This window comes from Leptosomus discolor, chromosome 2 (genome assembly GCF_034619465.1).
Source record: "Leptosomus discolor isolate bLepDis1 chromosome 2, bLepDis1.hap2, whole genome shotgun sequence".
Taxonomy (NCBI): Eukaryota; Metazoa; Chordata; class Aves; order Leptosomiformes; family Leptosomidae; genus Leptosomus; species Leptosomus discolor.
The window spans coordinates 52,070,728-52,087,692 of record NC_141392.1 but is presented as its reverse complement, the minus strand read 5'-3'; the positions used below and the strand labels follow the sequence as shown (position 1 = coordinate 52,087,692).

Below are 16,965 nucleotides of genomic sequence, written 5' to 3'. Positions count from 1 at the left end.
GTCTGATTCTGATGCCTGATTTCATTAAAGTATTGGTACCAATGTGACAGCTATAATGCAGAAGTAGTTTTTAAGTGGTGTAAGTAGTATTTTATTGAAAGAGAACACTCCTCTTGGACTTTAATTAATCTCCCTTTCACGAATAGCAAAAGAATAACTGAATGTTTTTAGCCGTATTTTTGCTTAGTCTTATCTTTTTGTAGCCATTGAGAAACGTTGCATGGATTCTTAGAGATCCTGAAGGAATTTTTCTTCTTTTAATCTTCCAGTCTTTAAAATGTGTGCTTCATAAATCTTAAATTAGTCTTGACTACTTTACTTTTTTAAATATATTGTGTATATATATTTTATACGTAGGTATACACATATATGTAGTATATATGTGAAATTGGACTTTTTTGTAACAAAATTCCTTTAGAAGAATACGTAGAAGGATCAGTTGAATGTGCAAGAAGAGATGTCACTGAAAGTTGGTGATTTAGCGGATTTCAAGACAATTTCTTACGATGCGTTTTGACTTTTTGTGCAAAAATGGCTGAATGTATTGTTTTCGTATGTGTATCGTTCAGCTGTTTAAGATGGAAGCTCTCCTTACTGCTTGAATGAGATGACATGTCTATTTTATGTATCATAGAAGAGAGTGAGGTTCACTTCTTCAGTGTATATATATATTTTTTTTTATTTATTTTTTTTTTTTCCTACAGGTACAAATCCCTGGACTCGAGAATTTACAAGTATTTGTACCAAATAGTATTGCGGGTGAAAAATCTGTGATTTTGCAGCTCCTCAATGCAGCTGCTGGAAAGGATTGCTCAAAGGATTCAGATGAGGTTGTGTATGAGGCCTACTTACTAATGACCAAACACAGTGATAAAGCCCATGAATTAGACGACAGCTGGAGTGCATGGGAAGGTCAGCCGGTCAAAGTAGTGCCACAAGTAGAAACTGTTGATACACTGCGAACCATGCAGGTGGGTTTTTGGTTATCTTCTTATTTGTTTGTGTGATCTCCACAATCTCTGTGATCTCTATCTTTCAGATAACCACAGTAATTTAAGTGAGGCATCTGTCCTTTTATAGGTAATAAAAAGTTAAATTCAAGGATAGGGTTGCTTCTGAGCTGTGTTAATGCAAGTATTAAATTCAATGGATTTTAGCATTTCTTGAAAGGATTAATCTCTACATTGTGCATTTTTCAGGGTTGGATTTTTATAATAAAGAGTTACTTTCAATACCTAGTTAAGTGTTCAGTATCAGAAGTGTGGATAGGACTTGAAATCACCAGTCTCCAAGAACTTGTGGCAGCTGTGTGCTTTCCACACAGTGAGGCATTAAACCAGCTACTTTCAACCTTGGTTAAATTTCGGTGGAAGCTACTGGATGTTCAACAGTTCTGCAGGAAGAAATCTTCCCAGTCATACTTTCCTTCATCCCAAGCCAATAGCGGTTCCCTGCCAGCAGTCCTGCTGCGCTCCAGCAACTGAGCCAGCTGCAGCTCCCTGCCCCTCCTGTTCTCATGTACTTTTGTTAAGCTACGTGAACTTTCCTTTTGGTATGGCGTGCAGTTCCTTGGATCCCTACCATAAATGGGCGCTACTGTCCACGAACAGAGTAACTTCCCATGTCACTGTGTCTGGCCTCTGCCATCCAGAGGGCTGTCATGATTACAGGCGGTTGAAAAAGTCACTGCTCTACACACTGCTGTTTTTAATGTGCAAGCTTCTTGTTTGTCTGTTGTCCAGACTGAACAATAAAAAAACCCAGCCTTTGATAAAGTGCTTAGAAGTTTATTGACTTCTATCAAAGTTAGCGTTTAATTCAGAACACAAAAAGAGCAAAAGATGGAATTTGGTTTGCAAATAGTGTGCTGTCTGACATATGCAAGTGCACATAAAACACTGTGTGTATGTGTTTATATGTGTATAACACTGTTTATTATAATTTTTTTAAAATCCAATATTGAAAGGTTAGGAAGTAAAAAGTCCTTCAGAAAGACTGTGTTCTGTGTTTTTAAAAAACATGTTTTGATTGCAAACTAGAGAAAATGTAAGGTGTTACTTAAAAACTGTTCATAAAATAGAAGAATCCCATCAACATTTAAAGAATTGTGGGCATGAAAATGTTCTTTGGGGATGAGATGTTGAAAATCTGGATGAAGTAGGTCTTGTTTTGTGAGTTACTTGTTGCAGATGCATTGCTTGTAGTTTGAAATCAACAGAGCTTGGTGTGTGACTCATCGTGCCACAGCAAAGGCAACACCATCTGTGACTGTACTTTTATAGACTTCTGCAGTATCAGAGCTCTGGTTTCCAAAACATATTCTTTTAGTAATTTTCAAAATTTGAGCAAATACTGTGTGGTAAATGTATGGCTTTCGTGGTTCAATAGTAGGTTTTTGTCCTGAAGCGTTACTTGGATAAAACAGCTTGTTTATGTGATGGTTGTTACCTCTGTCTGCTTTGAGAAAATATGATTATTTTGCGTAGATGCTGCCTTTCTGTGTATAACTATTCTGAAGATAATTTTAATACAGTGTTTCCCAAACCTTTCCAGAGTGAATAGGAGTCTATTCCCCTTGAAAATTTGCTGTGGCATTTGCCCTAATAGAGCTTGGCTCATAAGATGAGAGTTTATCAAGTTTGGTTGCCAGCATCAAGCTTTGCTGTGTGAATTAAAGATTTTCATGAACAGCAACAAGGGAGGTCCTTCATATTTCTTGTATTCCTAGGTTGATAACCTCCTCCTTGTAGTCATTCAATCTGCCCACCTTGTGAGTCAGAGAAAAGCTTTCCAGCAGTCTATTGAAGGGCTCATATCTCTGCACCAGGAACAGACATCCAGCCAACCAGTCATCGCCAAAGCTCTGCAACAGCTAAAGGTAAGCGGTTTTCGAGATGATCTCAGTGAAAATTGTTTATGCTTTGCTCTGATAAGTAAAATGTGTAAGGAGACTTGATTGCAATGCTAATGACATATTGTGCAATTGTAATTTATGCAACCTCTATGGACTTTACTTTCAGTATGATTTTCATTCTGTTTTTGCAAAGGATTTGAGCATGTATTTTTAAGCAATATTTTTGCGTTGGGTAAGTGGGGAACAAGTCCATAATACAATTGAAATATAAATAATAACAGAATTTCTCCTCGTATGAGAGCATTATTGAATTGAAAGAAAGTGTTTGATTTCATAAAAATAATTTCTATCAAAATCTATGATCTGCAAGAAACAACTTTTTTTTTTTTCCCCATAATTGGAGAAGGTGGCTGCTTTGTGAGGTACAAGTGGGTAGGTCTCTCTCTGGGGTTTTTTTGTTGGTTTTGGTGTGGGTTGGGTTTTTTGTTGTTGTGGTTTTTTTTGTTAGATGAGGGTTTTCTTTGGTGGGTTTTTTTTTTTGGTTGGTTGATGTTTTTGGAGGACCTAGAGAAGCAAAGGGTTTTTTTATGTTGAAGTTGCAATATCAAATCCCTGCATTGCTCCTTGAGTTCAATAGAAGCCGTGCCCACATACCAGGGTGACAGTACAACCAAAGCTTGGTCACATTATAGATAGTAAAACTCATTCTCTCTCTTTTCTTGTCTGACTGGTTTTGGTTGGGTGTTTTTGGTGTTGTGTTTTGGGTTTCTTTTTTCTTCGTTGTCTTTGTTTTTAAAGTGAATCTCACTCAAGCGAACAAACTTGATTATAATACTTCAGTTAATTATAGGCCTTGCTTGGTGCGACTGCTGGAAAGTGCTTGTTTTTCCAAGACTGAATGAATTGTGATGGCATTAAAGTACATTTTCATTTAAAATAATGTAATTGTTAGATTCATGTTTGCCTTAGTCTTGTCAACTGTAGAATGAAAATAATAATTTTATGTCCCCCCCATCCCTTTTTGTTGCTGTTACTCAGAATGATGCGTTACAGCTATGCAATAAGATAAGCAGTGCCATTGATAGAGTTGATCACATGTTCACATCTGAGTTTGATGCTGAAGTTGATGAATCTGAATCTGCCACTTTGCAGCAATACTACCGGGAAGCCATGATTCAGGGTTATAATTTTGGATTTGAGGTAAGGAAACAAAAACTTAATGACAAATTTGTCTGGTAGTTTTGGTAAATTGAAAATTCTGGGTTTGCATTGGTGCAGATATAGTAACTGTAACTCTAAGGAAATATGAAGAATTCTAACAGAATATCGTAAAAAATATGTGTTGCTGCAGAAATCTTATGTCAAAGTGACTGAAGAAGAACAGATAAATTCAGACTCCCATTAGCAATGCCTGGAACTGTAAAAAGCTTTAAGAACTTGATGATTTCGGGTGTAGTCTAGTAGGTTCTGATACTTGGCAGCATTTTAGATGAAATCAGAAATATCCTTTGATATTGATTGTCATTGTATGACTTGGCTTCTCACAGTGTTTCAGCCTTGGATAGTGTAATACTGTAATATGAGCCATTTTTTGCAAAGTTTGTGGTGGTTCTTTGATGCACTGCATATAGCTTATGAGTGCCTTCCTTAGAGTGCTGATGAGGAAATGTCATGTTCAGATGCTTTTAGTAAACTATTTTGCTATTTGATTCCTGTGAGCTCTGTAAATTTTTTTAAGATTGTATCATACCCTAAATACTTCTAAGGATAGTGTTCTAAAAACCAGCTGGTATTTCTGTTTAATTTTTTAAATGTACATAAATAACTCCTTTATCCCCTAATGTTATTCGCAGTATAACTAAAAATAAACACTACTTGCGGTTCAATGTCTGATGACAGAACTGAACATTTACGTAGGATGTTTAAGTGATGTGTACACTGTTAAACATCAGCACACGCCCATGTACACACAAGAATGCAGTATAGCTAAAGTGCTGCCTCTCACTAGAACACATTTTGTATCATGTACTTTTTCATGACCTTTTTTTCTGTAAGTATGCAACTGCTTGCATAAAATAATTTTGTCTAAGAGTGAGATGTGACTGTTACCATACTGTAGAGTTTTTTTAGCCTGAAAATACTACAGTAGATATTGCAAATGGTATTTTTGTTCTTCCTATTAATATGCGAAAAGTAATCTTTAGTTTCTTACAGTACCATAAAGAAGTTGTTCGTCTGATGTCTGGAGAATTCAGGCAGAAAATTGGAGACAAGTATATCAGCTTTGCCAGAAAATGGATGAATTATGTGTTAACAAAATGTGAGAGTGGCCGAGGCACTCGACCCAGGTAACAGCCAACTTGCAACTGCCATAGTAGTTTGTGTTTAAATACCATGCAGGACTTTTCACACTGCAAATGATGCTTTATTGTTTAGAAGTGGTTCTTCTGAACCATTGATGCTTCTGACTCTTAAATTTTGAAAGTAATGTGAATAGTAAATGCACAAAGCCGAATGAACTCTACAGCTGCTTAGCAGAAGATTTTGTGGAATGTTTTGCGTCATGTTAGCTGACAGAAAATGGGAAGAAGAAGTGGAGACTGTAGGACCCAGACAGTTGAAAGGTTTAGTTAAGGGTCATTAGGTTGGCACAGAAGTGCTGTGTGGTCAGGAGTCAGTAAAGGGTGCAGGATATGCAGCAGTCATTCTCTGGGTATTCTGCAGAGAAAGCAGAATTGGTTTATGTCAGTTGTGGAAATGATGTACATATGGAAGCTTTAGCCTCCTGTAGAAGTCCTTCTGTTAGTCCTTTTTGAAAGCGTCTGAAGAGTGGCCCACAGATGAGGAAGAAGTGTTTTCTACTCTGGTGAAAAGTCTTCAATTTAATGATTGCAGTAGTGGATGCATTTGTGGACATTTTTTGTTGTAGTCCAAAGTTCTTTCTGCCTGTTGACAATAGTGTTGGGCCCAGTGGTCTCTCAAATTGCGCTTACAGTGAGTTCTATGAAACGCTACTGCTGGGCACTAATGAGAAAAGTTACAAAGTTGCATCACTTTGAGGATGGAAACAGAGGAACTGGGAAAATGGCCCAAGCAGAATGATATCATTAGTTGGTTTATTTAGGTGTTATTTATTTAGGTGTGTTTGCAGCATTGTGCAGCTGGTGTGTCAGAAATTTAATAGAATTCTTTTGCATTAAAATAGGTGCCTTACATTGATCTGTGCTAGCAGATTACACATCGGTTTTGTTTCCTTAAAGCATAGGGCTGTTCAGTCTGTCCTGGAGGTGGTTTGTTATAGTTGATGGAAGAAGAGGAGGAAAGAGTGGGTAGGCTGAACCATGTGTGGATAGACTAGTTAGCTTTGTTTGCTAATCTTAAAAAACAAAAGGAAACAAAAAATCTCCCCCAAAACAACTTTAAAGGCTTTTTTTTAGTATGTTGACAGCAAAAGGAGGACTTAAGATGGTATTGGTCCATTACTTGATGCGATGGGTCACCTCACAAATAGGGATGAAGATAAAGCAGAGACATTTAATGCAGCCTTTGCCTCTGTCTTTAACACAAATGATGGGTCCTGGAGCCCTGGGTTGGAGAACTACAACTGAGGGAGTGATAAGCTCCTGGTTGACTTTCAACTTGTACAAGATCTGCTACTGCAATGGAATGCATGCAAATCTATGGGGCCTGATGGAATTAATTCCAAGGTACTGAAGAAAGTGGCAGATGTTACTGCGAGACCTCTCAGTTATTTATCAGCGATCTTGGGAATCTGGAGAGGTTCCCCTTGACTGGAAGCTAGCAAATGTTATTCCAATTTTCAAGAAGGGCAAGAAAGAAGACCCTGGTAATTATAGGCCTATCAGTCTCACTTTAATTCCCGTTAAAATTGTGGAGAAGATTATTCTGAGAGTTATTGAAAAACACTTCGGAGTCATCGGTCAAAGTCAATATGGGTTCATGGAGGGCAAGCCACGCCCTACTGACTAAATATCCTTTTATGACAAGGTTACCCACCTAGTGGACAAAGAGAAGACAATGGATATGGTTGGGTTTTTAGTTTGTTTTGGTGTTTTTTTTTGTGTTCTTTTGGTTTTTTTTAAATTGTCATTTTAGAAAAGCTTTTGATACTGTCTCTCACAATATCATTCTGGACAAATTATCCAGCATACAGCTAGATATGTGCATGATATGATGGGTGAACAATTGGCTGAAGAGTTGGGCTGAAGGAGTTGGAGTAAATTGGGTAACATCTGGCTGGCAGCCAGTCACTATGGTGTTTGTTCCCCAGGGCTCAATTTTAGGGTCAGTTCTCTTCAATGTTTTTATCAATGATCTAGACATTGGAGTTGAGTACATACTAAGTTAAGTTTGCCAACAATACTAAATTAGGAGGAGCCTCGAGGGTAGAGAGGCCTTACAGAGACATCTTGATAGATTGAGTGCTGGGCAATTGCCAACTTTATGAAATTTAACAAGGACAAATGCCAGATTTTGCACCTGGGGTGGTGTAATCCTGGATATACGTCTAGATCGGGGGCTAAGAGGTTGGAGTGCTGCCCTGCAGAAAGGGATCTTGGAGTTCTGGTTGATGGTAAGCTCTAGGTGAGTCAACAGTGTGCCCTGGTGGTGAAAAGGGCCAACCATATCCTAGGGTGCATTAGGCACAGTATAGCTAACCGGTTGAAAGACGTGATTGTCCCACCATGCTTAGCATTGGTGCAGCCTCTTCTTGAGGACTGTGTGCGCTTTTGGGCTCCACAATATAAGAACGATGTAAAACTGTTACAGTGTGCATAAAGGAGGGCAATGAAGGTGGTGAAAGGACTAGAAGGCAAGACTTAGGAGGAGTGGCTGAGAACACTAGGTCTGCTCAGCTTAGAGAGGAGGAGACTGAGGGGTGACATCATTGCTGTCTACGACTTGCTCATGAGGGGGAGCAGAGAGGGAGGTACTGATCTCTGGTGTCTGATGATAGGATGGGAGAGAACAGGTTAAAGCTGTGTTAGGGGAAGTTCAGATTGCGTATTGGGAAAAAGTTCTTCACTGAGAGGGTGGTCAAGCACTGGAACAAGCTCCCCAGGGAAGCGGTCATGGCCCCAGGCCTGTCGGTGTTCAAGAGGCATTTGGACAACGCTCTTAGATAAACAGTTTAACTTTCGTGTTGGCCTGTGTGGAGTCAGGAGTTGGACTCTGATGATCCTCGAGGGTCCCTTCCAACTAAAGATATCCTGTGATTCTGCTTGCATTTTGTAGGTTCTAGTTGGTCTAAAAGGAGGCAGTGGGGGGAGAGCAGGTGGCTGAAGGCATGACTCACTCTAGCCAAGTTAGTTATTTGGTTTACTTTACCAATCTAGGCTATGAAACCAGCGATGCCCAGTTGCTGCTGATAAGATAGTAATGAAATCATTGGTACTCTTTCAATCTTGTTTGAGAAAGGAGAATTTAGGCAGGGGACATAGTGGTTTGGCTTGTTGACAGCATATAATGAGTGAATTGATGGTACTGTTACTGAAGGTAGCACATCTGAGAGCTAAGATACAGAGTGTGGCCTGCTCACTTTATTTAGCAGTGTCCTTGCTAAAATCAGACTTTATCCAAATATAACTGAGCAAATATTAATAGAAGCTAAATATATTACCTCTTATATATTAACCCCTTTTCTTACAAAGATTTTATCATGTTTTCCAGAGGAAAAATAAGTTAACTGCCTTTTATTGTTCCTGGATGTTGTTGAAACTGTTACAATGGCTTTAGCTGGAAAGCAATTAATTTTCTGTCTTTTTCTTTGAGATAGGTGGGCAACTCAAGGTTTTGATTTTCTTCAAGCCATTGAGCCAGCATTTATTTCAGCTCTCCCAGAAGATGACTTCTTGGTATGGAATAAGTTATTCTCCTAGTTGTTTATTTCTTAATATAGGTGAAGCTATCAGTATATATTATCAGGGATTTTTTTATACAGCTATGTCTGCATACAGATGCTGTTCTGAAACAAATGCTGTTGTATAGAACTGATGATGTTGATGTTTCTTCAGATTGTAAGATTGTGAATAGAGTATGCTTGTGACCGTTTGCATTAATATTTTCAGATTATTGACAAGCTGCTGGTACTGTCTTGGGTCACTATCACCCTTTGGGAAATTTGACAGCACATTTTCTGCAGAGTTACAATTTATAGTGGTCATAATAAATTTCTGAATATAAGCTTCTGAGGCTTAGTTAGCACCTATAGTTCGTTTGTGGGTATGAATACAAAATCGGGATGGTTTAAAGGTGTTTCTTCAAATTGTGCCAACATGAAATAGTCTTTAAAGCATCTTTCTTATGTTTTTACTGTGTGAAAAATAGTAGACTAAAACTGGCTTTTTTGTGTGCTCTGCCTTCCCCGTTTTCCTGTGGAAATAAAATTCTGAGAATTTATTTCTCTGATCTTGGTACAGTACTGCAGAGAAGTGAAAGCACAGTTGCCACAAAATAGCAGAATGTGAGTGTCAGCACTTCTGATTTTTATTAATTTCAAGATGTTTTATGAAATACCAACCACATTTATCTTGTGTAATACAGAAACTATATAGCTTAGTCTTTTTTCACATGCTTTTTTATCAAGAGCTTTCAAGTTATGTTTTATGTGTGTGTTGTTGGGAAGGTGTTGCCCACCTACATGACCAAGTTAAGCTTGTATTTGAAATACGCTAATACTTTAGCTTTAGGAAGTAGCCCCTCAACTTTATTTATTTGCTTTGAGACAATTTCTAAAACATGCTATTTTGAAGAGTAATACATGTGTATTCTGGTGATACTGTCTTGCTAGAAATTGTCCTCAGTATTTAGAGGGAAGCTTCTAAGGAGGAAAGAAGCTTAGAAAATTTAATGTAGCCTTTGACATTACAAACTGGTAGTTTTGTCCAAAAGTGGAATTGATGACCTTGTTGTGACCTTGAAGGAGAATTAAAAAACAGTCGTGCATGAGTTTGTTTCTGTTGACTGATAACTATCTAGGATATCAGTGCACTTCTTCAAATACAATGTTTTTATGGCAGAGGTTTCACGTGTACAGAGAAGAGAATTCAGAGCCAGTGTTATTTAAGATGGAGTGAATTCAGAGTTTGAACAAGTGGGAGAGAAAGGGGGGAAATCAAAACCTTAACTACATTTTCTGAACTTTTGCTTTCTTAAAACTGGATTTCAGTTTTGGAGAGCATCACTTGAAGCTGTTTCAATTAATCTGACTCCTGTGTAACACAGATCACAGCGTTTTGCCTAGAAATGTGTATGTCAGTCCTAATCTCTTTTTTTATACAGTATCTGATGTCACAGAAGTAGTACAGTCTATAGCTCAGTCTGGGTTGATAAGATACACTAATCACAGACTAAACACTTTTCTTTTCTTTTTTTTTTTTTTTTCTCTTTTAATTGTGGGTTGTTTTTTTTTTTTTTTTTTTTTTGGTTAATCCAGCTTCAAGTTCCCAATCTTCTCTAGGTTTTTGAGTTTCTGGAAGAAATTTTGACTAGTCTGAATGACTGGTATATAGAAATGGCCTTCATAGCAACTATACCTAAGAACATAATTTTAATTCTTTATTGTGAAGACATATTTTTATCCCTGCTGTTCTGACAAGTAAATTGAACCAGATGAAGATTTAATAACTTGTCCAAGGTTACATACACAGTGAATAGTACACCCAGTAATTAGGCTCAGATTGCCTGAGCCCCAGTTCAGTGGTTTGACTATTAAACACCCTTTCGTGAAAGTTTTGCTAACTTCTTGGGTAGATAAGAAAGTGGATTTCTTTTAATATACTGTGCTTCATACTGGTTGTTTTACAGGCTTTAGTCTTGTGATTCAGGCTGTCGTACTCTAACCCATTTTCTTTGGGTGTTTCTTCTTGATGTGGGAGAGGGAGGGCAGAGGAGGTTGTTGCAGCTTTTTCCAGCAAGCTTGATTTTTCAGTTTTGTTAACAATGGATATTTTTAAGTTCCACTAGCTTTATATTATGAAATGTTCTTTGTGAAGTATCATTGTTCAGTTCTTATGATTACGTAATTTTGACAAGGTCAAAAGGCAAGGCAAGACTAAGACTTCTGGCTTAAAAAAAAAAAAAAATCAACGAAGTGCAAACTGTGATGTGGATCCAGAAGTTTATACAATTGAGAGAATGTGGGGGTGCTTACTTGACAGATTACGTGCTTAACCGGTGTTGTTTATTATTGTGAGCTTTACCATATGACTATCAACTCTCTCTTAACATAAAACATCACAACTTTTTCTGTTTGTCTTTTCTAGAGTTTACAAGCTCTGATGAATGAGTGCATCGGCCATGTTATTGGAAAACCTCACAGTCCTGTTACAGGTTTGTACCTTGGTAAGGCAGAAGTTACTGGCATTTGTTCTGGAGATTTGCTGCTATTGTTACAGAGTTTTGATTGTAAAGTAATTTTAAAATGATAGAAATATCAATAAAACTATTTTTAGGCTTTTCATGATTGTTGATGTGAAACCATTATTGCCTGACAAAGTGTAAATACATGGTGGTTTTACTCGAGGAATTTAAAAGCTTTACAAATGCTTTCCTCTGATTTTATCTTTGAATCACTGTGAAGTCTTTCAGATCCTTTGGAAAAGGATTGTGATTTTTAAAGATTGGGTCAATAAATGATTATAACTTTAAGGAGGCAGTTACAGCTCCCTCTCCCAAAATTTTGTTGTGGCACTGCAGGTATTTACACTTCTGATGGACTTTATAGAAGTATTGAGGTATAGAGGAGTTACACCTGGGGGCTTGATGACAGAGCTATGAAAAATAGTTCTGTAATATCGCAAACTTTGTCACAGGATAAAAAAAAAATCTGTGGCATTAGAGTGAAATCAACATATTTCATTGTTTATCTTGAGAAAATGATGTTTTCCTCAGCCGTGTTTCCCTTTTACATATCTCTTTCTCAGCACTGTTTCTCTCTTCCTCCTCCCAAAGTCCATTGACTGGTTTAACTTTCAAAATACCACATCTTCTTCTTTTCTTTCTCCTGATGTCCACTTCCTGGACAGGGTTGATGGCAGAAGACATGAAAGGAAGGTAATTTGACTCAGGCAAGAGGAGGTTTTTCAGTATTTCAGGAAAGTTTCCGTTTTGATACAATTTTGATGAGAAACCTTTCACAATGGAAGTCAGTCCAATCCTTTGGAAAGAGGCATAGTGTAAAAAAAAATTTAGACAAGTTCCACACTGTGGTGTGAAACCTGTACATTCACTTTTGATATAGAGGAGGGCCCATTTTAGGTAAATCACTAGCATGATGATCCCAAAGTACCAAAACTCTATAAATGCTATTGCAGGCACAGCAGATCACACAGTCTGAATTGCTTGGCAGCTTTTGGGTCAGAGGCACGGGGAGGGGGTGACGCAGATGGATAGCACAGACTTGAACAGCAGGCTGAAACTTTTAATGCATGTGAAATAAACATAACTAAACATAAACTGTATCCTGGCTGCAGATATTGCAGATATCCCTTTCTATGTCGTGATCAGGAGAAAAATAGGAATTCCTAGTTTTATTTGTGTACCATGTTGAGGAACTTAAACCTACTGTGATCTTTACCCCTTTTCTCAAAGCTGAGGTTCCAGTTGTGTTCATGCTGCTGCCTGTAGGCACGTAGCTGGGGGTCTCCGATGTTTTATCTTGTCTGAAACAGCCTGTGTTCACCCAAGTGGGTTAGGTTCTGCCTTCTGGGTGTTCTGCTAGTGTCCTTGAGAATTAGGACAACCAACACCTGGCTCTGGCAACTTTTACTTGTCCTGGTAGTGCAAACGAGGCAGAAACTCAACTCACTGTGGTTAATGTAGCCTGTCAGAAAGTACTGACTCATGTTTTGATGGGCAATCAGATGTCTTGTGATGTGACTGCCACAGTATTTTTTCTGGCTAATTAAGGAGAGGTTGAGGGAAGGGGAAGATGCTGCAGACTAGTCTTATGAGCACTGAATGAGCTAGGCAGGAGGACAACGATGGCTCATTTAAGTTTGACCCTGTCCCTTTGTACTGCTTCCTTGGGGCTGACTGTCAGGGTGGTGTTAGTATGGGTAAAACCGTCATATGTAGGTTTTTTCCCCAGCTCATTTTGCTTGCATTATTATTGTCTGAGAAAACTTAATTCTCACGCAAAAGGAACATAATAATGCTGTTTGCTTTTTAATTACTATTTGATTTGTTAATATTTATTTTGCAATAAGATAACAAATCGTCTTTAATCTGTGAAGCTGAAATAATGAATATATAGTTCTAGTGAAGTAAGTACACATTGCTAGTTTTTAATTCTCTGGGGGGAGTTTTCATTATTTTATAGATGAGTTACGTGATACAATAATATCAATAATACTAATACATACAATTGATTTATTTAAAATTTGAATGCTTTGGATTATTCTTAAGGGATAAGAAAATATGTGCCGGTTCGCACTTAACTCTGTCAAACAGGAATTTGTTTTATTTTTGTGTCTTGAAATGGCCCTAACAGAGTTTTTCTGACATCTGAGTAAATGTGCTACCTTTTTTATGTTTGCAGCTATTCATCGAAACAGTCCGCGTCCTGTAAAAGTACCTCGGTGCCATAGCGATCCACCAAATCCTCATCTTATCATCCCCACGCCTGAAGGCTTCAGGTATTTAGCATTGCTGCAGAGTTCTAAACTGGTTTATCTTCTCTTCGCTATGCTGACTGTCAGTAGGTGGAACACCTCTTCTTTCGTGTTGAGGGCAAAGCAGGTAGAAAAAAAATCAGCATGTTAATGATCCGCATGTTACCAGTGTGCTTTTGAGGACAATATAGTTTCTTCCCCCCACCTCCTTTACTTTGCAGTTTTTATTGGTGCATATTTTCTCACTTTGAAGTCATTCTTATCCTCTTTGTCTTTCCTGAAAACAGCGTTTCAATGTAACAAGCTTTAGTTCGGTGAAAACTGCTCATTAACGAGGCTTTTATTCCTTTCCCACTTTGAATGTCTGCACACTTGCCCATGACAGCACTTTCTGTAGTTTAGTTTAGACAAGACTTAAAAGTGTAGCCTTCTGGAATATGGTGGCATTTCTGCATCGTTACCAACCTGCTGTGAAGAAGCTTAAAGCAATGGATGGTTTTGCCTCCCTTTGCAAGAGTTGACATGAGAATTAGTGCAAAAATAGTGTTTTAAAAATTTCAAAATAAACTTTGCCACGCATATTTTTACATGAACCGTGGGCCTTATTTTTCAAGAAGATCAGTGCAGTGTCAAACTCTGGATTTAACTTTTTTTTTTTTTGAAAGTTGCTTAGCTGTTGGCAGAAAATAGTACTGCTCTAAAGATTTGGAGATTTTTCTTTTGAAGATTGTTATTAATGTATGTATTGACAGCCCCTGAAGCTTCCGAGACCCAGAATTATTCCACATAAAGGTACTTGAAAACTTTTAAAATCAGGCCTCATTATGCAAACTTCAGAATCTTATTTTTATAATAAACTTTCAGCTCCGTACATTTTTATTTTTTTTTTTTTAAAACTGTTTCCTGAAGTTTTTTTTCTTGCTGCAGCACGCGGAGTGTCCCTTGTGATGCACGGAACCACTGCAGCGTTGCTGTCAGTCGCCCCACTCCCGTCGGTAGCGACTCAGCTCAACCCAAACCTGTCAGCAGTGCAAATGATACCAGGTAGCTCCACCTCATGATGTAGCAGCCCCATTCTACTTACATCACCCATATAACTGTTCCCCTGTACTTGCATCCTAGTAGATCATTTGCACCGTGCTTTTCCGTCCCATCATGTCTTCCACTGGCTCCTTCATTCACATTTGACTTGAGCAAAATCTTAGATCATAGAAACAGATAAGACCGCTTTTAGATTTTAAAATGTCTGAACAATCTCATAGTTAAAGCATGTGATTCTGATGTAGATTATAAATTTGCTCAGTAAAAATGTCCCTGAAATTAACATGTGCCAGTCAGTTCATTGGTATAACTTTACTAAGTAATTAGTATTGATAACTAACTCTTTGCACTAAGATGACTATAACATGCAAATAAGGCCAAGGATTTTTTTTTTTTTTTTTGTCAGCTAACGGTTTTGGTATTGTTGTTGTCAGCCATAAATATTTTTAAATGCTATATAGTGGCAAACACAGAATTAAACACGTAAGATTTCAGCAGGCGTTGTTTTATTTCTTACTATAGCTTTGGCTTCTTAGGGTTGTGCAGGGTTCTTGTATCAGGATACGCAACAGAAACCGCTCCTGTATGGTCTGTTTACGGAGGTCACGGATGAATTTTTGTCAGACCTGTGTTAGTATCTCTCTTGCTTTTTGGCCTCTGGTTTGTGTGTTATATTTCAGACTGTTGGTGTTCCTTCTTCCCATACCACAGTCAGACCAAGTCTTCCAAGTTCTCTAAATTTACTCTTTTAAAATTTTTTTACTTTTTTTTTCTCCCTGCACTAATGACTCTGAAAATCGTACTCTTCACATAGTGATATTATCTTAGGGTTTATAAATAGCTTTTTGGATTCTTATTTCTACTATGGAGTACTGAAAGCTCTCTTGTACAAGAGATTCATATGAATCACATGATCTGACTGTGTCACACAGCTGTAGAGGAAAGAAAGGACAGGTAGTGAAGGAACAACAGATTGATGGTGACCAAAGTGAACTTAGCTATGACTTGAGTATGAATTATTTATTTTTTAATAAATAATTTTCAGTTTGCCAGCAAACCATTGTGGTTTGTAGATTTGTTACTGGACACACAGCAGAAGCATGCATTAAGGTGTTATGAGGGAAGTATTTTGCCACTTTTATATAAAATCTTCCCTGCAAGTCTTTTCACTTTATTTTTATGATAAGATGTGACTTGCACCCTACAGTAGCCTCTAGATGTACAGCTTGTGAGTCTGGCCCTTTTTTGGATTGAAAATACATCCTGAATTTTTGTCACTCAAACTGCATGTATTTATACCCTTTATGCTTCTGTTTTAAGCCCCCTGTTGAAAAAGAGAGAGTAGGCAGTAGCCTGCAGCACTATGCACTTGAAAAGCCCTTTTCAAGTAAGTAACATTCTAGAGAATTTTCACTGAGAGGTTCTGGCAGCTTTATAAGCTGACAGGGTGATGGTTAATTAGTATTTATGATTTTGAAAATGCAGAATTTGTTTATTTGATAATTAGTCTTTACACAACTGTGAAGGGGATTTTTTTCTAGAATATGTACAGCACTGTAAGCCAAGGCATGTCTTTGAAGGGAGTTAATTTTTCAAGAGTGAGACAGGAGGCTGGTTTATACCACTCAATGCCACTGTCGGGTTTATAATTTGACACACTTAAATACTCTAGTATATTCTTTTAGTGTTTTCTGCATGTGTGTCCTACACAAATATCAGTCAAAGAGTGAAGGCTGGCATTTCGACAGTTTCTTCTTGTTCAGGAAGGTATTCATTACGAAGAAAAGAAATGAGAATTCTGCTTCTTAGTTGCAATCAAATGCATAATACTTTCACAGATTGTAACATGAAAGTTGATGTGAATGCATCAGTCGAATTGCCCAGGCCAGTTTTTCAAAGACTTATTTTTTTTAAGAGCTCTCAGTTTTTACTTTTCTGATGGTTGTTAATAAAATATTCCTTTTTCTTTTTTGTCTTTTTTTTTTTTTTTTTTTTTTTTAATTCACTGCCTGGATTTTTAAGTAGCACTGTCTAACCCCCTGTATTACCTAGGGAGAATTTGAAGAAAAAAAATTATTAAAGCAGAGACAGAGTTTTGGAGGCTGTTGGGTTTTTTTTTTTTTAGGGGGGTTGTTTATTGAGGAAAGCAAAATATTATAACATAATATATTTAGAGCAAATTTCCAGTTTTAGTATAATTAAAAGAAAGTTGGAAACTTTAACACATTGCAGTCTTAATTATGAATTTCATTTATTTGTGCTCCAAAAGAGAAATGGAATCTATTGGATCAAGAAAGTGTTTTGTGGTTTTGTATGGAAGAAGCGTGAGGTCCAGCTGCTGGAATAGCACAGAAACTTTGTAGACTTTCCAGAAACTCTTTAGACATTTATGACATGATTGTAGGCATTAAATATCTATAAAAAGTTGAATGTAGA

At 37.5% G+C, this 16,965-nt stretch overlaps 1 protein-coding gene across 1 annotated transcript in view; it reads left to right on the top strand.

Annotated features, from left to right (window-relative positions):
• MAP3K4 (mitogen-activated protein kinase kinase kinase 4) overlaps nucleotides 1-16,965 on the top strand; it is a 73,560-nt gene that overhangs the window by 38,407 nt on the left and 18,188 nt on the right. Inside the window, exons 10-17 of the mRNA XM_086460408.1 lie at nucleotides 705-971; nucleotides 2,729-2,878; nucleotides 3,893-4,054; nucleotides 5,069-5,202; nucleotides 8,652-8,730; nucleotides 11,140-11,218; nucleotides 13,416-13,512; nucleotides 14,416-14,532. Of these exons, the coding sequence (XP_086316534.1) occupies nucleotides 705-971; nucleotides 2,729-2,878; nucleotides 3,893-4,054; nucleotides 5,069-5,202; nucleotides 8,652-8,730; nucleotides 11,140-11,218; nucleotides 13,416-13,512; nucleotides 14,416-14,532 (1,085 nt within the window). The remainder of the gene's footprint in view (nucleotides 1-704; nucleotides 972-2,728; nucleotides 2,879-3,892; nucleotides 4,055-5,068; nucleotides 5,203-8,651; nucleotides 8,731-11,139; nucleotides 11,219-13,415; nucleotides 13,513-14,415; nucleotides 14,533-16,965) is intronic.